Source organism: Barbus barbus, assembly GCF_936440315.1.
Source record: "Barbus barbus genome assembly, chromosome: 42".
NCBI classification, from domain to species: domain Eukaryota; kingdom Metazoa; phylum Chordata; class Actinopteri; order Cypriniformes; family Cyprinidae; genus Barbus; species Barbus barbus.
The window spans coordinates 3,658,618-3,680,684 of NC_136720.1; the positions used below are offsets into that span (position 1 = coordinate 3,658,618).

The 22,067-nt window shown below is 40.8% G+C and overlaps 2 protein-coding genes across 2 annotated transcripts in view; both read left to right on the top strand.

Moving 5' to 3' along the window:
- Positions 1–2,564, top strand: part of LOC306861597 (uncharacterized protein) — a 31,378-nt gene extending 28,814 nt beyond the window's left edge. Inside the window, exons 39-41 of the mRNA XM_079403967.1 lie at positions 90–332; positions 464–626; positions 2,031–2,564. Of these exons, the coding sequence (XP_079260093.1) occupies positions 90–332; positions 464–626; positions 2,031–2,111 (487 nt within the window). The 3' untranslated portion in view covers positions 2,112–2,564. The remainder of the gene's footprint in view (positions 1–89; positions 333–463; positions 627–2,030) is intronic.
- Positions 1–22,067, top strand: part of LOC306861123 (uncharacterized protein) — a gene marked incomplete at its 3' end in the record, with an annotated part of 730,281 nt that overhangs the window by 351,721 nt on the left and 356,493 nt on the right. The window lies entirely within an intron of this gene.

The following is a 22,067-nucleotide window of genomic DNA, read 5'->3' on the forward strand; positions in this document are numbered from 1 at the left end:
AAATGAGTCTAGTAAGGCATGAACCATGAGCTATCACATTACCAATTATGTATGTCACGGTTGATGATATTATACATTTTTGCCCATAGTGTGATAAGTCAGGAGATTCCTGGCCAGGGCACATACGAGATTCGTATGATTCCCTACCATGATGCACAGTTTACCAGCCCATATGAAGGCGAAGTGGAAATACAAGTGAACCAGCAGATGTATGTGGCTGTTGAGGTGGAAGGAGTGGATGTAAATCAAATCGCAACAGTTCTTGACAACTGCTGGGCAACACCTGTTAATGATATTGATCATGATATTCGTTGGAGTCTAATTATTAGAGAGTGAGTGGTCTTGATGTTTTCATGGTTAATTGACTAAATTTTTTGAGCGAGTACAACAAAACTGTTTGATCATGTCATGCAACAATTTTCCCTCTATTGCCTTCCTTTATAAAACTCTCTTCCCTTCCTAGATGCCCCAACCCTCAAGATGGCACAGTGGAGGTCCTTCAGAATGGTAATGGTACAACAAGCCATTTCTCCTTCAGGATGTTCACCTTCTCAGGAAGCTCTGACCGCATCTTCCTGCACTGTCAAGTCCATCTTTGCCTTGTAAACAATGGCAGATGTGCACAGGTATGTTTGAACAGGAAATTTGAATGGACCACTCATTGCTTTGAAATTAACCTTCAAGTAAAAATGTACTTTTGGTCCCAGTTTATAAAAGGTAGCCTTAACTACTATGTACTTGCATTTAAATTAATCGTTCGATACAATGCACTTATTGTGTACATACATGTTTTTACATTGTACTTATATTTTAAAATACCTGCATGTAATTACATCTGTATTTAATTTCTGTAATTACATTTATAATTAAACTGTTGACCCACCTCTTACACCAGGGGTACTCAAGTTCAGAGGCCAAGCGGGCCGCATTTAAAGTACATAAAATGCGAAGGGCCACAAATTACAATTTGCATCATCAGACTTTAAGACAATATTAGCATATTTACTGATTTAGAAATACAATTTACTTATCTAAGTCTTGCTTGTCCTTGTTCTATTTAAAATAAAAAAAAAATAAAAATAAAAAAATATATATAGGGACTGTACATTTTTTAAGAGTAAAAATCTGGAACTAAAAATTGGATTAAAAGTTTGTTTTACTATATTGATGCAAAACAATTGCATTCATACTCAAGAGTATTGAACAAACTCCAAATGCTAAAGCTAAAAACATTCCTGAGCAAATATAATTCACAAATTTCTTTAGAAGTATTATTTTTTTATATTTATATTATCTATATTGTATCAATATTTTATTTTTTAAAATAGATATCACTATTCTCCCACCATGATTCTAAAAACAAAAACATGTAATTTATATGCAAGTTTCTAGAAAAAATTGCTGCAGTCCATTTATAGAATACAATATTAAATGAATTGATAAAAAAAAAAAAAAGTTAAAACAAATGATTCATAACTCATATTCATGACTTGCTCATAAAGACTTTGCTTGTTTTATTCCTGAATGAATCAATGTTTTTTGAATGAATCTCATTTTAAGTCACTTGTCTCCACCTGCTGAGGTTACGTTGTAATTGATACAATCTTTATTTGAATCATCGTCACTTTCAAAAAGGTGATTTATTCTATTTTGATCGCTTCTGTAGACAGCAGTGTTTATATCCGACCTATAAACTTTTATTCCAGTACTTCTGTGATTATTTGAAGGTCTGTAACACAGAAATAACCCCTGCTTTACACACTTAAACCTACCCATACCACCAAACCTGTCCCTAATCTTATCCGTATCCCACCTCGATAGCAGCAAAGGTGTTTTACAATACAATATGAACACAATAACTACACTGTACTTATTTTGATGTAAGTACATAGTAGTTAAGGCCACCTAATATAAAATGGGGCCGAACTTTCTATGACAGATCTTTTTAATAGAAAACACATTCAGCAGCCTTTGCATTGTAGAAAGCATGTATTTAATGAAAGATTTATTTTCTTGTCTGTCATTTTCAGTCATGTGAGGTGGGATATAGACGTAGAAGGCGCAGATCTTTGGACTTCCAACACTCTGCGGCGATCACCATGGGTCTTTAAGAAAGCTCAGCAACTCTGAAAAGATCCTTCATTAAGATCCTGCTTTTCTATCAAAATACTCTGTATGAATGATAAAGAAATGTAAATGTTTTGAAAGCACCTCCTTGTCTTTAAAGATCTACATGTGAAACAATGATATTGCGGACATTTTAAATAAAAATATCACTCATGAAAAAGGACTTTGGAAAAACTACTAAATTAACTACAAGGCACTACAAATGAATTAATTAATGCAGAGAAAAATGGAAATCTCTGTAATCTGTATATTTTTGTTGTTTTAATGATACAGTGGAAGTGTTTTCAAAAAATTATATACAAAACTAAATTCTTGGATCAATATGACAAATTGGAGATAAATGTAATTGAATAACTAAACTGTCTTTCTCTTTGTTCAAGGAGTTATATTGGAAAACAATGTAGCAGACTATCCTTGAATAAACCTGTTTAGCAATGAAAAAGACTGTGTGATATTTTGTGTGTGGGGGGGGGGGGGGGGGGGGGTTGATTTTTGCGAACAGAGTGTATAGTATAGCAGAGAAATAACACAGTGTTAATGCAACTATTCCTAAACTGTAACACTGGTAGTTTAGATAAGAACAAGTCCTATTCACTGTGCTAGTCTGTGGTGCGTTTACAAAAAGCAACCATGGTCGCAAGTTCCGTCGTTACCAAAAGAGTTCAATGGAACTTACAACCATAGTTAGCTAACAATGCTTTTGGGAAACGCACCCCAGGCCAGTGTTCCCCAAAACCATAATTAGCCATCTATGGTCGCAAGTGCATTTCAACATTTCAATTTCAGCTATCATTGTTTCCTGAATCCAATAACTGTTGTTGTTTCCCGACTTAACCACTTGAAGTGTGGATTCAAGACATGGCTAAATAATATATATAATAATATATGTGACCCTGGACCACAAAAGCAGTCATAAGGGTCAGTTTTTTTTTTAATTGAAATTTATACATTTATATCATCTGAAAGCTTAATAAATAAGCCGTTCCATTGATGTTTGTTAGGATAGGACAATATTTTGCCAAGATACAACTATTTGAAAATCTGGACTCTGAGAGTGCAAAAAAATGTATTTAATTCCAAATTAAGTTCTTAGCAATGCATATTACTAATCAAAAATTACGTTTTTATATATTCACGGTAGGAAATTTACAAAATATCTTCATGGAACCTGAGCTTTACATAATATCCTAATGATTTTTGGCATAAAAGAAAAAGATAATGTATTGTTGGCTATTACTTAAGGCTAGTTTTGAGGTCCAGGGTCACATATGAGCAATATCTCACATGTAGTACTTCTGAAACAGAGCCATATTGCATGGCTGAGTGTGATATTGCATTTATACAACAGTTCAATGGCACAAGTATGTAAATAAAGAGACAACTATGTAGTGTCTTAAAAAAACATTTTGTGTGCGGAACTGCTTCCTTCTGCCTCAGATTTAAGCTGCTCATGTTGTTATTTGATATTTGCATATTGTAATGCTTGGGTAAGATTACATAATATTTATTTATTTACTTGCTCGTTTCATCACTTCCACTTTAATTCGGGCACCGATTTGTTTGTTAAACTGAGCATCCAATCAGAGTTCTCACTTTCACCAACGGCCCCAATGCTGATTCAAGGATCACTCAAATCAGAAAGAATTTGAATGATGTGAGTGACATGAGCAGGAAGTTATAATAGTTCAAGGAATTTGTTTGTTCCTTCTAGATATTTAATATTTTCAGCTGAAAGAATGATTTAAACAACTACTACAACACTTATTCACACGCAGTCACTCTCTCTATAATGCATTCAAAAAACTTGTAATCTTACGGTGCTACTTAATCTCTATCCAATATCGAATGAGCAGAAATCTATAAGAAATGCATCGATCCATAGGTAAAATAACTGACGAAAACGTACTGTTATTTTTACCACAAAACAATTTGCACCGCAAAAAGCAGCAATTATACCTTTTAATGCTGACAACCATGTTATTAGCTTGTCATGTGGTTGGAAAAAAGTGTTCTAATAAACCACGTTGAAACTCTAGTTATTTTATTTTTTAATATACGTTATGAACAGAACTGTGATATTTCAAACATACTGAAATACTTTAGACACAGAGCGGTGTTTCTGATATCAGTGAGCGCGGAGTGATTATTAAATGCTCTGAACGCAGAGGGGAAATTGTTGACGCTCCACTCCGCTCAGATAGCCTACTCTGCCTGTCACCGCCACACAAATTTGGCTTTATGTTAATGACTGTCCTACTACAGGATTTAACACAGAGTCACAGCTCACACTGCAGCAGTATGTCACAGGCAATTCTAGTTGCATTTTTCATCAATTAATTTCTTAAATTGTCCTTTGACTACGTTCTGGCCCTCCATCTAGTGGCAGAATTTTTTTGGGTTCCAATGCCAAACTTACTTGCCGACCCCTGCCCTAAAAAATCATACCAACTTGTGGAAAACGGGCATCCGATTTCCCCTTTAAACAGTTAATCCAGGGGTCTCCAAATTCGTTTCTGGAGGAGCGGTGCCCTGCAGAGTTTAATTCCAACCCTAATTAAACACACATGAACCAGCTAATCAAGCTCTTACTAGGCATGTGTAATGAGGCCGCTGAGGCTGGGTTAGAATCCATAAGCAGAAGTTTATTAAGCAGACTTTCAACAGGCAGAAACGAGAATTCAGGCAATGGGTCAATACCAGGATAGCAGTCCGATCTGTCGACAAGTACAGAGTTGATCCAATCTTTAACGTATAGTTGATTCTCTAGAAGTCGAGAGAGAACAGTTCTTACATGGTTGATATGTTCTTCTTCTGATTTGGAGTAGATTACATTTACATTTATGCATTTAGCAGACGCTTTTATCCAAAGCGACTTACATTGCATTCAAGTTACAGTTTATCAGCTCTTGCTTACCCTGGGAATCGAACCCATGACCTTGGCGTTGCTAGCGCCATGCTCTACTATTTGAGCTACAGGAAAGCCTGTGGGATGTCATCAATATAGGCTACCACATACTTATTAAGCAGGTCTCTGAATATTTCATTGATGAATGATTGGAAAACACCTGATGAGTTAGGGGAAGTCGTGGCCTAATGGTTAGAGAGTCGGACTTGTAATCCGAAGGTTGCGGGTTCGAGTCTCCGGCCGGCAGGGATTGTAGGTGGGGGGAGTGAATGTACAGCGCTCTCTCCACCCTCAATACCACGACTGAGGTGCCCTTGAGCAAGGCACCGAACCCCCAACTGCTCCCCGGGCGCTGCAGCATAAAATGGCTGCCCACTGCTCCGGGTGTATGTTCACGGTGTGTGTGTGCACGTTGGATGGGTTAAATGCAGAGCACGAATTCCGAGTATGGGTCACCATACTTGGCTGAATGTCACTTCACAAGCCCATAAGGCATGACCCGATATGCCCCCTGGTGGTAAGAAAGGCTGTTTTCCATTCATCTCCCTCCTTAATTCTGATAAGATTATACGCACTCCTTAAATCAAGCTTGGTGTATATGGTGGCCTCACGAAGTTGTTCTAGGGCTGATGGAACTAAAGGGAGTGGGTAGCGAAACTTGACAGTGACATTGTTGAGTCCTCTGTAATCAATGCAAGGCCTTAGTCCGCCATCCTTCTTCTCAACGAAGAAAAATTGGGAAGTAGATCAATGGCACAATCCCCTGGTCGGTGTGGTGGTAGACTAGTGGCTTTGGTTTTACTGAACACTTCAGATAAGTCATGGAAGCAAGAAGGACTTTCTGGACTTTCGATGCTGGTTGCAAGACAAGGTTGCGGCAGTAAATCAAAACAGCGGTTCATAAAAAATGTGGACCATTGAGTGAGCTCACCATGATGCCAGGAAATGTTCGGGTCATGGATGGATAGCCAGGGGTGACCGAGAATAACGTCATGTTTAGAAGAGTTAACAACATTACAGGGTAATGGATTCTTGATGAAACAGTCCAACTTTCAGAGTGAGAGTTTGTGTTCTTTGAGTGATTCCTTCCCCAAGAAGTGCTTCGTCGATGGTTCTAATCTTAATTGGGGGTTTGCATGGTTGGGTGGGAAGACTGTACTTTTCAATGATGTTTTCACTGATTAGATTAAGAGCGGCTCCAGAGTCAATAATCGCTGTTAATTCAAGAGAAATATGTTCAGTATTAATGGTAACGGGAAGCAAGAATAATTTATTATCGAGCAGAGAAAAATATTCAATATTCACCCTCTGAGCGCTTTGAGACTTGTGTGGGCATCCCATGCTGACGTGGCCTGCCTCCCCACAATAAAAGCACAATCGAAGTTGTCTACGTCTTGTCCTTTCATCTTCAGACAATCTTGAAACACCAATTTGCATGGGCTCACTATTCGCCTTGGTCTCTGCTGTAGACGAATCCCGGGGTGGAATTAATGAGTCGTGTCGGATGCCTCTGTTGCCTCTTCGTTTGGGTGCTTGTCTCATCAGATTGTCTATTTTAATAGCAAGCGTAACAAAATCGGAAAATGGTAGATCCTCCCCTTTACAAGCTAGCTCTGCCTGCAGATCAATGTTAAGACTTTGCTGGAATATGGCCTTTAAAGAAATATCATTAAAACCGCTTTGGGCAGTGAGTGTTCTAAACTCCACAGCATAGTCAGCGGCAGTACGAGTACCTTGTGAGATGTATAGGAGTTGAGTTGTTACAGTTTTCCCTCCAGCGGGATACTCACACACTTCTTGGAGTTGATGAATGAAGTAATCAACAGAGGATCTAAACCGTGAGTCTGTGTCCCAAACAGCGGCTGCCCAGTCGATAGCTTTACAGGTCAACAAAGTCATCAAAAACTTATCATCTTGATGATCTAAGTAGATCTTCACTTGACGAATAAAGCCTCTACATTGTTCAGGAGATCCATCAAACTTATCAGGAAGAGCAAAGCTTACCATCTTAGGTGTTGGTGAGGGAAGTGCCCGTATGTAATGTGTCAGGTGCTCGTTGATTGATTGCAGACTAGAGAGTTGTTCCTGATAACCCTTCAGCAACTCATTTTGATAAGCAAATGCTGCTTGTAAGTTTGAAACTTCCGCTGGACTCATAGGAGGCGAAGTATTCTGTAATAAGGCCGCTGAGGCTGGGTTAGAATCCATAAGCAGAAGTTTATTAAGCAGACTTTCAACAGGCAGAAACGAGAATTCAGGCAATGGGTCAATACCAGGATAGCAGTCCGATCTGTCGACAAGTACAGAGTTGTTCCAATAGACAAAGACGAGTAGGCAAGCATAAGGTCCAAACACAAACATCAGAAGAATCGGGCAGGCACAGCAGAAGGGAGAATCCAGAACAATCGTGGTCAGATAAACAGGCAGAATCATACACAGCAAGGCAAACTAAATACAGGATGAACGCTTGGTAAGGCAGTGTAACTGGCAATACTTCGCATGGTCTAAAAAGGTCAGCATGCTTATAAATGTTCCAAACAGGAAATGATAAGAGAAGCAGAGGGAGTGGAGCACAGTCAGTATTCAGGTGAGGGCTCCCTCTGCTGGTTTGGCATTACAGCATGCTAGAAACTTTCAGGTAGGTGTTTTGAGGCAAGCTGGAGCTAAACTCTGCAGGACACCGGCCCTCCAGGACCGAGTTTAGAAGACCCCTGCTTTAATCAATCACAACAGCACAGACTGCTACCAATATTTTTTTTTCAACATCAACAATATTAAATGTTTAAGCTGTTTTCCTTCCTATCAGTGCTTACTTTTTTATATTGCGAGGTTCCAGAAAAAACAGGTTGTGTCAAATGTGATGGTTACACTTTATTTTGATATTCCACTTTAGACATTCTACTAACTATAGGTAACTTTGTAACTACATAGCAACTACATGTCAACTAATTCTCATTAATTTGCAACTACATGTCTACTAGCTCTCAGAGTAGACTGTTGGTAGGTTTAGGGTTAGTAGAATAAGTTGACATATACTTGCAAAGTTTCTCATAGTCAGTATGTTGTGGACCCATCAGTGTTGGCAGCGTGTGTACACAACCACCCTATAATGATCCACCCAGTGTTTTTTTTAAATATTGATAAATCATGAACCCTTTCTCAAATCAAGCCATTCTCAGATTCTTGGCTGTATGACGTCACACAGGCCAAGGCCCCTCCCACAATTGTCGATTGACACTGGTGTTTTACCTTAGACCCGCCCTGAGTGAGCTGTGAACAGTCCACCATTGTTCGACGCTGGATTAGGTGTAGACCAGAATTACTCTTAAACGATTGAGGTGTTTTGTTGTTGGATGTAATATGAACATAGCAGTCGTAATTTACTCCCAACATCTGAGCCACTGAAGAGCAGTGGATTAGCTTTGTTTTGAAGGAAATAAATCCTCCGATCTACCTAAATGTATCTATGTTCGCGCGAACCATTCGTAATCCAGCTTCACCTCCAGTGAGTAGGAGTTGTTTTAATGAATTTTGCAAATCGCCTTTCCTAATAATGTGCTAGTTAGCAAGTTTCACGATGAATGCGTCATAAGTTTACAGTCTCTCAGAGAACTGTGCGTAACCCCACAGAAGAGAGGGGCGGGGTGAGCATAGCTTATTAGCATTTAAAGGGAAATGCACCATAACGGCTGATGTGAACGCAGCTGTTTTTGACATGTTAAAAGGGTGTTGTTTTACATTACCATTGAGAAATTTTAACTAAAGTATGCTATAGACTTTTCATTAAGACCCTAAAGAATCATATCAACTTGTGGAAAATGAGCATCCGATGACCGCTTTAACTTTGATTTTTCAATATATTTAATGAACCAATGCCACTATACAATTGAAATTTGAGGGTGCTTACTACAACCACTCATATGTACATATGACATGAAAATAAAAATCCTCTCCAAGGCTCATCTAGTATACAGAGGTGAATAATGCAAATGATCAGGAAGGTGGACAATCAGATTTGTCCTACACACAGATACCTATTTTCTGGTGCCATTTTAAATTGCTGAGCCATTTAAAACTCTTTAAACACAAATAGGGTCTCACATCTGCATTACTTTTTAGGTGTATCTTTAAGTGTGATGGCAAAATATTTTTTTTATTACACTGATCACAATTAAATTGCCTTCCTCCAGAGTGAATGTGCAGGTGATTTTTGAAATTTCTCCTTTTTTAAAACATTTTGCCACATTCAGAATACTGTACTTTCTTTCCATAATGAGATTGCAAATGACGTTTCAGGTATTTTTGATATGTAAAACTCTTTTTACACTGAAGACACGAGAATGGCTTCTCTTCAGTATGAGTTATTACATGTTTCTTAAAGTGTTTCCTGTCTGTGAAATTTCTCCCACACTGATAACATATAAAACAGTTCTGTCTTGAGTGAATCCTTATGTGGTAATTGAGGTTTGCTTTACCTCTGAATCATATTCCACACTGGCCACAAATGAACGGCCTCTCTCCAGTGTGAATTCTCATGTGAGTCTTAAGATTTCCTTTTTGTGAGAAGGTCTTCCCACACAGTTTGCAGGTGTAAGGACTCTCTCCAGTGTGAATTTTCATGTGGGCATTTAGGGTTGCTTTACGTGTAAAACACTTTCCACATTGAGGGCATGTGTAAGGCTTCTCTCCAGTGTGAATTGTCATGTGGCTTTTAAGGCTTCCTCTTCTAATGAAACTTTTTCCACACTCTATGCAAGCATTGTCACGGTTTATGAATCCATTGTGTTCTTCATGTCACGTGTACTTGTGTAGGTCTGTGTGTTACATGTCTCCTTGTGTTTCTGGTATTTGTCATTGTTCTGATTTGGTTTCTTCCATTCTCTCCCTCCTCATCGTCCCTATGACTGTGCAATAGAGTTACTGCCAGGTACGTCTCCGCCCAAGGGCAAGTTATATTCACTTTCAGTTCCAGAAAGGGAGGCCATGGAGAAATATATTTCTGATTCTCTAGCAGCGGGGTTCATTCGACCCTCCTCTTCTCCAGCGGGGGCGGGGTTCTTTTTTGTGGGGAAGAAGGACGGATCTCTGCGACCTTGTATTGACTACCGAGGGCTGAATAATATCACGGTAAAGAATACTTATCCTTTGCCGTTGATATCTTCAGCTTTCGAGAGGTTGCAGGGAGCGTCGGCCTTCACTAAATTGGACTTAAGAAACGCTTATCATTTGGTCCGCATTAGGAGGGGAGATGAATGGAAGACTGCTTTTAACACCCCCAGGGGGCACTTTGAATACTTGGTCATGCACTTCGGTTTGTCCAACTCCCCAGGGGTCTTCCAGGCACTCGTCAATGACGTGCTGCGAGATATGGTCGATCGATTCATATATGTTTACCTGGATGACATATTGATTTTTTCATTATCTCTCCAGGAGCATGTGCAGCATGTTCGACGAGTGCTTCAGAGGCTGCTAGAGAATGGGCTTTTTGTCAAGGCGGAGAAATGCGATTTTCATGCACAGTCTGTTCCTTTTCTAGGGTACATTGTGTCGGCTGAGGGAATGCGCATGGATCCTGACAAGGTTATGGCTGTGGTGGATTGGCCAACTCCAGATTCCCGTAAGGCCCTACAGAGGTTTCTGGGGTTTGCCAATTTCTACCGGCGTTTTATTCGCAACTTCAGCCAACTAGAACTTCAGGTGGTCAGACGCAGCCGAGGCTGCGTTTGCCAAACTTAAAAGCCGCTTTGTTTCGGCTCCCATCCTTGTTACACCTGATCCATCACGTCAGTTCGTGGTGGAGGTTGACGCGTCAGAGGTGGGGGTAGGTGCAGTGTTATCGCAACGCTCTCCGACAGACGACAGAATGCATCCCTGCTCGTTTTTTTCTCACTGTCTATCGCCTGCCGAAAGTAACTATGATATTGGTAACCGAGAGTTGTTGGCAGTCAAGTTAGCATTGGAGGAATGGCGCCACTGGTTAGAAGGGTCGGGGGTACCTTTTATCGTATGGACCGATCATAAGAACTTGGAATATATCCGAACTGCTAAAAGATTGAACTCCAGGCAGGCTCGGTGGGCACTTTTTTTCGGACGTTTTGACTTTACTCTTTCGTATCGCCCGGGTTCCAAAAACATCAAACCTGATTCTTTATCGCGCATTTTTGACCGTTCCGATCGCCCGTCCACTCCCGAGTGCATTTTTTCAGAGACACTTATTGTCTCCACACTCACATGGGAGGTCGAATCGAAGGTTAAAACAGCCTTAAAAGGGGTAACGCCTCCGGTCGGTTGCCCACCGAACCGTTTATTTGTGCCAGAGGGATTACGGTCCGACGTCATTCAGTGGGGGCATTGTTCCAATGTGGCTTGTCATCCAGGAGTCAGTCGCACCACACATTTGGTCAAGCAACGATTTTGGTGGCCTCGTATGGCTCGCGACGTTCACAATTTTGTTTTGGCTTGCTCAGTTTGTGCCACTGGTAAGACTTCTAATAGACCCCCGGATGGGCTCCTTCAACCGCTGCCGATCCCTTCGAGACCCTGGTCCCATATCGCACTAGATTTTGTCACCGCCCTCCCATCCTCCCAGGGTAACACGGTAGTTTTGACCGTGGTGGACCGGTTCTCGAAGGCGGTCCATTTTATTCCCTTGCCCAAATTACCCTCAGCCAAGGAGACAGCGGTTACAGTCGTTGACCATGTCTTTCGGTTACATGGCCTCCCGACGGATGTGGTTTCCGACAGGGGACCCCAATTCGTGTCCAAATTTTGGCTAGAATTTTGCAAATTATTGGGGGCGACTGTTAGTCTGTCATCTGGGTTTCACCCTCAGAGCAATGGTCAAACTGAGAGAGCCAACCAGGATTTGGAGAGAACGTTGCGATGTATGGTTGCCAAGAATCCTTCCTCGTGGAGCCAACAACTTTCTATGGTGGAGTACGCCCACAATTCGTTACCAGTATCATCCACGGGCCTATCCCCATTTGAATGTAGTATAGGTTACCAGCCACCAATTTTTCCTAGTCTGGAATCCGAGGTCGCGGTCCCATCCGCTCACGCCTTTGTCCAGAGGTGTCATCGCACCTGGACTAGAGCCCGCGAGACTCTAGTCCAGGTGGGAGCGCGCACCAAGGCCAGAGCCGATCGCCACCGGTCTAGGCCTCCCGTATACGTCGTTGGTTCCAAAGTGTGGCTTTCTACTAAGAACATTCCTCTCCGATCCGTGTCTAATAAGCTTGCTCCGAAATTCATTGGCCCGTTCCCTGTCACCAAAATCATTAGTCCGGTGGCAGTCCGCCTCAGACTTCCTCCAGTGTTCCATCCCGTGTTCCATGTATCCAAAATCAAACCCGTTTTTTTTGCACGCATTAATCCGCCAGCCCCGGTTCCTCCACCGCCGCGACTCGTAGATGGGGAACCCACTTATTCGGTCAATCGTATTCTGGACTCAAGACGGAGGGGACGCGGATTCCAGTATTTGGTGGACTGGGAAGGTTACGGTTCGGAGGAGAGAAGTTGGGTACCTGCTAGAGACATACTGGATCACTCCCTTATTGATGATTACAATCGACAGGTAAGGGAGTCTGGGAACGCCAGGAGACGTTCCTAGGAGAGGGGGTACTGTCACGGTTTATGAATCCATTGTGTTCTTCATGTCACGTGTACTTGTGTAGGTCTGTGTGTTACATGTCTCCTTGTGTTTCTGGTATTTGTCATTGTTCTGATTTGGTTTCTTCCATTGTCTCCCCCCATCGATCTGTCTGATTTGGTTTAGCCCTCATTATTTTGTATCCCCGTCACCTGTTCTCATTACCCTCTCCAGCTGCTGCTCATCTTCTCTTGGCTACTTAAACTCACTGCAATCTCTCCTGTTTGTCAGATCGTTGTTTGATGTCAGTGGATTGTTTCATCGTGTGTTCGTCCTTGGAAACTCTGGTTTGTCTTGTCTTGGTTATCGTGTCTTTGGATGTTCTACGTTGGATCACTCTTCACCATTCATCACCACGCTGACCATCAAAGTCCCTGCACCACCTACCCATCCGAGAGACTTCATTCATCCTTTCTGTTAATTTCTGCTTCAGTAGTGGCTCTCAGGCTCAGCCAGAGGGAAAACAGCTGAGATACTCGCTGCTAAAACACACCGTTCTCTGGTGGATAAATGAGCGACTCTGGAATAGAGTCTTCAGCTGTCTTTTGTTGCGTTTCTCGCCCATCCTGCAGTAATTGCTTTATATCTCATGGACATTGAGGCCTCCCGTGGCTCTTTGAAAGGTTCATGTGCTCATTTCCCCCTTCCTGTTCTCACTTTCCAAGATGGCAGCTTATCCTTTGTTCTGTTTAGTGTTTGTTTGTTTTAATTTGTTTTAACTTGTTTAATACTTCTTTTTTTTGTATTTTAACATTCTCTCTAACAAAATTGGAAAAAAAAAAGAGAAGGGAAAATTGCGGCTCACCCTGTGACTTGTGAACTGTTTTTGTCTGGGTTGGAGAACTGTTTCCAGGGGTGTGGCGCTTGCCTGGATCTTTGTGTTCATCAGTTCTCGGTGTGGACCTGCATTGCTCTGCATCAGCTCCGGACCCAGCTGCAGCTTGGTTTATGCTGATTGCGGCCAGGTCTCCTGCTCCGGCTACAGCTTGGGTCTGCACTGACTATAGCTTGGTCTCCTGCTCCAGCGACAGCTTGGGTTTACACTAACTACAGCCTGGTCTCCTGCTCCAGCTACAGCTTGGGTTTATACTAACTACAGCCTGGTCTCCTGCTCCAGCTGCAGCTTGGGTCTGCACTAACTGCGGCCTGGTCTCCTGCTTCAGCTACAGCTTGGGTCTACACTAACTACAGCCTGGTCTCCTGCTCCAACTATAGTCTGGGTCTCTACCAGCTATAGTTTGAGTTTATACTAACTACAGCCTGGACTCCTGCTCCAGCTATAGTTTGGGTCTCCACCAGCTATATGCTGGTCTCATCTACTGCCTGGTCTTCATTCCATCAGCTATTATCTACAGTCTGGGTCTCCATTAGCTATCAGCTATAACCTTGCTCTACTAGCTACACTACCCTGCTCTGTGGTGTGCAAATTCCATTATGGCGAGTATGATTCTTGCCTTCCTGTCTTTGCTCTGTTTGACTAAAATCTCGGAGTATGAAATGTATCGGGAAGTCCTAGTGAGTGAATATAATGTTTCCTTAAATGCACTTTATTTGTTACCACGATCAAAGGCTACTGGCTATACACAGGATTTGGTTGGCAGTCAGGAGGACTGGATGTATAGCATGAGCCTGGTTTCACAATATGGAAATTTGAAACATCTTTTAAGCTTGTTCCTTTTAAATGACTGTTTTATTCCATCAAAAAACTCTTGGCCCAAAAGCACAATGAGTGGTGACTCTAAAAGTTGCAGAAAGCACTGTCTTAATACACGCATGTTGAAATGTATCATTACACTTATGTTGCTGATGTCAGGAACTGTGCAACCTAATCCAGGTCCTGGGTCTGATATGATATCGTTGCAAACTCCTGCTGATTTTTTAAATAGGTCTGCTATTGGTTTTGTACATATAAATGTGAGAAGTCTATTGCCAAAAATTGATATGGTCAGAATATGGGCCAAATTGACAAATGCTGATATTATGGTGTTATCTGAGACATGGCTGGGTAGATCCACTCCGGATAATTATATTTATATGGAGGGGTATAATGTATTTCGTACTGATCGTCGCGCTAAAGGTGGAGGAGTGGCGATTTATGTAAAAAATAGTTTGCAGGCAACAGTACAATTATCTAAGTCTGTGCCTAAACAATTTGAATTGCTAGCATTGAAAATTTAATTATCACAGAATTGTGTTTTGACAGTTGTGGGATGCTATAGACCTCCTTCTGCGCCAAATGATACATTGTCCTTATTGTCTGATTGTTTGTCATCTATGAAATATATCGAATTAGTTTTAATGGGTGACTTAAATTGGGACTGGCTAACTCCTGCATCTGATTTAATTAAAAGTTTTTGTGACTCAGCGAATTTGACCCAACTTATAGACTCGCCTACTAGGCCAAATTTGAAACATCCTGAAAAGTCTACGCTTCTTGATTTGTTTTTAACAAATGTGCCGCAGAAATACAAAGCTACTGCTGTTTTTGCAAATGATATGAGTGATCACTGCGTTATTGCTGGTGTGAGAGATACTAGGATAGTTAAATGTAAGCCGCGTATTATAATTAAGAGAAATTTGAAGTCGTTCTGTGAACAGGCTTTTTTAATTGATCTTAATCATTGTGATTGGACCAGGGTAAATTTGATCCCGGAGCCAGAAATAGCGTTGCAATATTTTAAATCACAATTTTTGGATATTATAAACAAGCATGCTCCTTTTAGGAAATATAAGATCAAAGGGCGAGATAATCCGTGGTTTTCAGAGAAATTGTCTGATCTAATTCATGAGCGTGATCTTGCTTGGTCAATGGCAAAGAAATCCAAAAATAGCTCAGATTGGCAACATTTTAGGTACTTAAGAAACAAATGTGTCTCTCAAATACGCAAAGCAAAATCGGATTTTTATGTAAATGAGATATGTGACAGTTCAGCGAATCCCTCTAAATTTTGGAAAGTTATAAAATCACTGTCTTCTGATTCTAGGGATACTGTTATGCCAAATATGTTGAAGTTGAATGATAAAACTATTACAGACAAGAAAAGTATATTAGATTCCCTAAACCAGTATTTTATATCTTCTGGGTCGTTGTTTGAGCATACAACACACCAACAGAGGAGTAAAGAGGATTATTCTTTGTTTAGGGAAAATGTACCTATCGATTTTGATCTTGTTTCTATTGCAAAGCAGAAGGTATATGATGCTCTCACAAGGTTAAATACCAAGAAATCCGCTGGTCCTGATGGGTTGGATCCATACTTTTTAAATATTGCTGCTGAACATATTGCAGAACCTTTGACACACATTTTCAATTTGACTATTGAAACTGGATTAATACCTAGTGTATTGAAGTCAGCTTATGTCACTCCTTTATTAAAGGGTGGGGATCCATCAAATCTAAATAATTATAGGCCAATATCTAAGCTATCTGCTTTAGCCAAGGTCTTAGAAGGGCTTATAAGTGACCAATTTAAAGATTATTTAGAAACAAAAAACATTTTAAATGATTTGCAGTCGGGTTTTCGTAAAAAACATAGCACTGTGACTGCCACTATGAAGGTGTTGAATGATTTCATAAGTGCTATTGATTCTAAAGAATATTGTGTTGCGTTGTTTTTAGATCTTTCAAAGGCGTTTGACACAGTTGACCACTATATCCTGGTTCAGAGATTGGTGGATATTGGAATGTCTCCAAAAGCTGTCAAATGGTTTGCCAACTATTTGAGTGGCCGAACACAATGTGTTCAGGTTGATGGTGTGTCTTCAAACTCATTACTTATACAAAATGGTGTTCCCCAGGGGTCCATTTTGGGTCCCATTTTATTTACTATTTATATAAATGACTTGTGTCAGAATATAACAAGAGCACAGTGTCATTTTTATGCGGATGACACAATTTTGTATAGTTCTGCCTCATCCTTGACAAGTGCCTTGGAAGATCTGCAATTTGCTTTTAACATTATTCAGAAGGATCTTTATAATTTGAGACTTGTATTAAATTCAGACAAAACCAAAATGATGTGTTTTTCTAAATCAAGGAAAATAGACGATGCTTGTCAAATTGTTACTTTAGATGGGAAGGAAATTGAACGAGTATCTGTCTATAAATATCTTGGTTTCCTTATAGAAGAAAGTTTGTCCTTCAAGCAGCATATAGAGTGTTTAACAAAAAAACTTAGAGTAAAATTGGGTTTCTATTATAGAAACAAAGGCTGTTTCTCTTTTGGTGCGAGAAAAATACTTATACAAGCAACTTTTCTGTCAATGCTGGATTATGGTGATATTTTATATATGCATGCAAATCAATCTTCATTGAAAATGCTGGATTCAGTATATCACGCAGCACTAAGATTTGTAACTAATTCTAGTTTTCGTACTCATCACTGTAGCCTGTACGAGAGTGTTGGTTGGCTATCTTTGCACAATCGCAGGCTGGAACACTGGTATACTTTTCTTTTTAAGGCCATACTGTATAAACTGCCTACTTACCTATGTTCTCTTCTGACTCTTAAAGTCACTTCTAGGAAATGTAATCTTCGATCATATGGGCAAATCATATATGACATTCCACGAACGAGAACTGTCTTTGGTGAAAGTGCCTTTAAAGTTTTTGCACCTTTATCTTGGTATAAATTGCAGAACCAGCTAAAATTGGACTATTTACCAACAATGACACAGTTTAAAATTAGGATAAAGGACTATCTGAGTACTAAATGCACATGTGGTGTTACTGAGCGCAACTGGTAATTATGTTGAGATGATGTTGGATTGCAAATTGTTCTTTTTTTCTGTTAAATGTTTTTTGTTTTTGTTTTCAGTGTATATGTTAATATGGAACTATTATTCTGCTGTCTTGGCCAGGACTCCCTTGAAAAAGAGATTCTGAATCTCAATGGGATTATTTCCTGGTTAAATAAAGGTTAAATAAATAAAAAATAAATTTCACCGTCTGTCAATAAACTGGTTACTTGCATCTTTGTTTCCATCATCCTTGTGTTTCATAACAAGCATAAGGGCTCTTTCCAGTGTGAATTCGCATGTGAATTTTAAGGCTTCCTTTTTGAGCGGATCTTTTTCCACACTGTGGGCAGTGTAACACCCATTTTGGTCAGTTTGACCAATAACAAGGCACATACTTTAAGCGGGAAAGTGTTTCTTTCTCTCACTTGACTGTTCTGCTCAATCGGTTTAATTCTTCCCACAGTACCGTAAGAATAGTATGATGCATTTCACAATGTCACAGTGTACATCATTGTTTGAGAAATAAAGAGCAGGTAATTTTGATATCAAGAAAGAGACATCTAAAAGATATTAAACCAGAGATACATTCATACACCTGAATATGAGTGTTTAGAGCTTACTAATACAAATAACGAGTGGTCACTAGGCTAATATAATAAGGAAACATACAAACAACACATGCCTATACCAGATACATTTGTAACTGATTAATTATGGTCTAAATAAAGGAAATGTCTCTATGCGTGCGTGTTATGTGTTGTACTCGTGGAGGTAGTCCACTGGTCAGCCAGGCTGCTGGTGTCTGGTATCGAGGGTCATTTAGTTCTCTGGAATGTGTTTGAAGTCCCATGGAGAGAACAGATAGTAGTCTGTCTAACATCTTTTTGACAGTGGGGGGCAACCACTGGCAATTTAGCACCCATATAAAGGTCGAATGTGGGGCCAGGTCTGTGAATTATATGCAAATGTCAAAAGGCTAAAAGGGGTCTCTTACGACATAAAGTCCCAATGACCATCAAGCATCATAAGCAGATGTTACAGAATCTCCCCTTTTGGCTGAAGATGTTCACCTGGAGGCATCTTCAGACAACAGTGGATCATGGAGGTCAGATGGCAGGTGGATCAGACAGGATGGTGGTTTCTAATTTTCCTCAGCCTTTGGATCCCCAGCTTGGGTGTTAACCTTGGTCAGGTTCAGCACTGTCGCTGCCTGGGTCCCTCTTCTCTGGTGGTTCTGTTTGAAGGTCCGAGGAAGTGCAGCCGTGCACCTGTTCATGGACCTTTGCACCACATTGACTCTCAGGACTGGATGTAGGTCTGAGGAGGTGTAACCTGTTTCTGTCAGTCGCGTGAACTTCCACTTCTGGATATCTTGGCCTTCTGCCGCGTTCGGTCAAACTGGGTGATGTTTTAGCCAGTTTGTCAAGGTCTTTAAGAGTCATCTCATGTGCAGTTTCGGGGTCCGCATGGAGGGCTTTCTTCTTTTGTTAGAAGGGAAGAGTTCTGTGGTGAAGGCTGGCGATGCTTTGGTTTGCGGCCATTTACTTCTTCCATTGCGTGGCAATTCTTGGATGGGGGACTCCGTTCTGCTCAGTGATGGTGATGCTGACGAGGGCTGAAATGATGCTGAAATCATCCTGGACTTTCACTGCCAGCTTGTCTATGTGGCTTTGGGCATGTGTCAGCTCCTTCTGACGATGGGTGCTGTGCTCGTCGCTTAGTGTCAGCTGGGCTGTGAAGGCATACACTGTAAAAAATGTCCGTTAAAATAACAGTGAAATGCTGTAAAATCACAACATTAAAATACTGTAAATTGAATTACAGTGAAACATTGTATACTTTACAGTGTAATTTAGTAACATCTTAAACTAAATGTAACTGTAAATTCAACATCAAAATGATGTTTTTTAAAAATACTTTCTCTGTGTAAAAGACATATTGATGTTATTTTGACAAACAAACACTGTTTTTGCAATACAGTATAAATGGCAATGAAATTGTGTTAAAATTACAATTAAATTCTGTAGACTTAAATAAAAACATGCATGGTTTCCAAAATGCTGTAAGAAAGACTGTCACTTCAATGTTGCCTATTTATTTAGCCTGTTATTATTTTATGAAAGGTGAGTGTAACGGAACTGGTCGGACACAGAAGGTAAGTTAAATCACACAGTGTTTATTAATGAAGTGTGCGGCACACAGGAGCAGTGAAGAGTCTTCAGACTTGGTGAGTATCAATCCGTGAGATTAACGTGAGGTGAATGTCACAGTAACAGTTCGTCTCTCTATCTTGACAGATCCAGTAGAGCGGCAGCATCAAAGTGGCAGAGACGAACGAGCGTACAAACAGGACACCAGGAACGGGAGAAGAGGATGACTGGAGGATGACAAGACAGAAGGGAAGTAATAACAGGTAAGTATTAACTGGTAGCTATAATCAGCTTCTAGATGAGCGGAGATGGTCCAGGTAGCAATCCCAAAATCGGACAACTGGTGACTCTGGTGACTGAGCTTAAATGTGGCTGGTGATAATGAGGTGCATGTGCAGGTGATTGAAACTCAGGTGAAGTGGATCAGGGTAACTGGCTCTGGGAGGAGCCTGGTCCTTCTGTTACAGTGAGCAGTATTTGGATTGTTTTAGCAATGATTTTAGGGGGAATGTTCAAACAAAACACCCTGGGTAAATGAACACTGAAGAACGTTGGAGGACCAGTGCAAAGTGTCTCTGGTAAGTAGCCTAAAATCGTTGAAAATCTCTATTTTTTTCTGCTTCTGCTTCTGCTTCAGTTCAGACATCCTCATTGGATTCTTTGGTTCTTATAGACTCGTTGCCAAGGTGAGATAACACACGTTCTAGTCCGCGGAGAAGCCTATCGCTGCAGCCTGTAGGATTTGGATATCCATATCCAAGTCGCCCATATTCATTACGTCACGTTCGATGAGATATCTAAGTAAAACAAACTGCAAAACGACAGAAGACAACTACAAAAGACGAACTTTATGCTGGTAAGTGACCACACATAGTGTCTTATGTTCATAACGACTTTGCTTTGTTTACATTGGGGAACAATAATGCACGTAATACGGTGATATTTGCCTCTTGGATAATGTATCGTTGTCGTGTCAATTTAACGTTAACGTTAGCTGGAGCAAGCTTGTTGTTATAGGTATAATGGCAGGTACTTATGTGTATAGTTTATAGGTGAACATGTATATAGTTAATATGCTTGCTAGAAATGTGAGCTAAATGTATGATTGTTTTTTTTTTCTTTTCCCTATCATGCAGAAATGGCTTTTCTACACGATTCCATCCGTGAGGTCCTGCCTGACCTATCTGATGTGGCAAAAGACATGTTAGTGGAAACACTGTTAGCATAGGGGGTAGAGACATACTCTGACTTGCAGTATATAACAGAGGCAGATTTATTGTCAGCGCTAAGACCCATTCAAGCACGGAAAGCTGTGGCTGCATGGAAGGTAAAATGTAAGTATGATGCAGCCAGCCATAAAAGGAAATAACATTGATCTGAAATGTGTATGTCTCTAATAATCTTTTGTGTATTTGTGTGTATTTTAAAGGCCAGGATACTACCCAGGATAGCAACAGTTCATCCAGGAAGGTGCTTCATCTCTTCCCTCAGTCTCACCAGGACCTTCTTCATCCTCTCGGTCTCTCTCACCAATATCAACCTCTTCCAGTGCCTCTCGCAGCCCAGATGTTGACTGGGCAGATACTTTTGACATTCCATGGAAGAAGTTTCCAGAAGAATTGATCCAGTCCTTAGAGAGAGGGAAGCGTCCAAGTCCACAGAAGAGGAGGGAGATGGTGAGGATTGTGGTACGCGAAATGATGCAGAAGTCATCAGACATAAGTAAAAGGCACAGCACTATTGTGGCCAAAAAAATTGTGGCTACATATCCCAAATCACTGCAGGATGTAATTGAAGGGGACATATTTGGGTCAGGGTACCATTCCCTCATAAAACAGCTCCAAAATAGAATTGAAAATGCAAAACGCTCCACAACAACAAAAAGCAGAAAAAGAAAACTGCACGCAGAATCTGACACGGATGAAATGCCTGCTGAAAAAAGAGCTCCAATCCAGGAGACCTATAGTTGCATCAAATGGGAAATGAAGTTAATGCCCCTTGGGGAGACTGCAGAGAGCCAACAGCAGAGCAGAGACGAACTGAAAAGCCTGTCTAAACAAAATGCCCCAAACCAGGATGTGGTTAAACAGCTCACCAGGTCGACATTCTACACCCAACGCAAAGAGGTCAACAACGGGAAAGAAATCAAATACTTACTGGAAGACTGGCCATTTTTGTTTGATGAGATAGGCATGGCTGTTCACTTTGAAGAGCTCACTGGAGTTAGTCTGAAAGAGACATTTGTTAGGAATTTGGACCTAAAGGGGGAACGACTCTTAAATTACTTGAAAACAGTTGCTGTGAACAAGTCAAAGAGGCTAGTCCAATCTTTTACAAACATTCAGCTGATGAGGAGAGAGCACACAGGGCCCTCAGGCGATGTGTTGGAGATGGTGTTGCTCCTGTTGTCTTACTTCGACGAGAAGGAAGACGTGATGTTCACATACGTGGAAGACACATGCCTGGCGGAGGAGGTGCAGATGGACCAAGTTCCCTT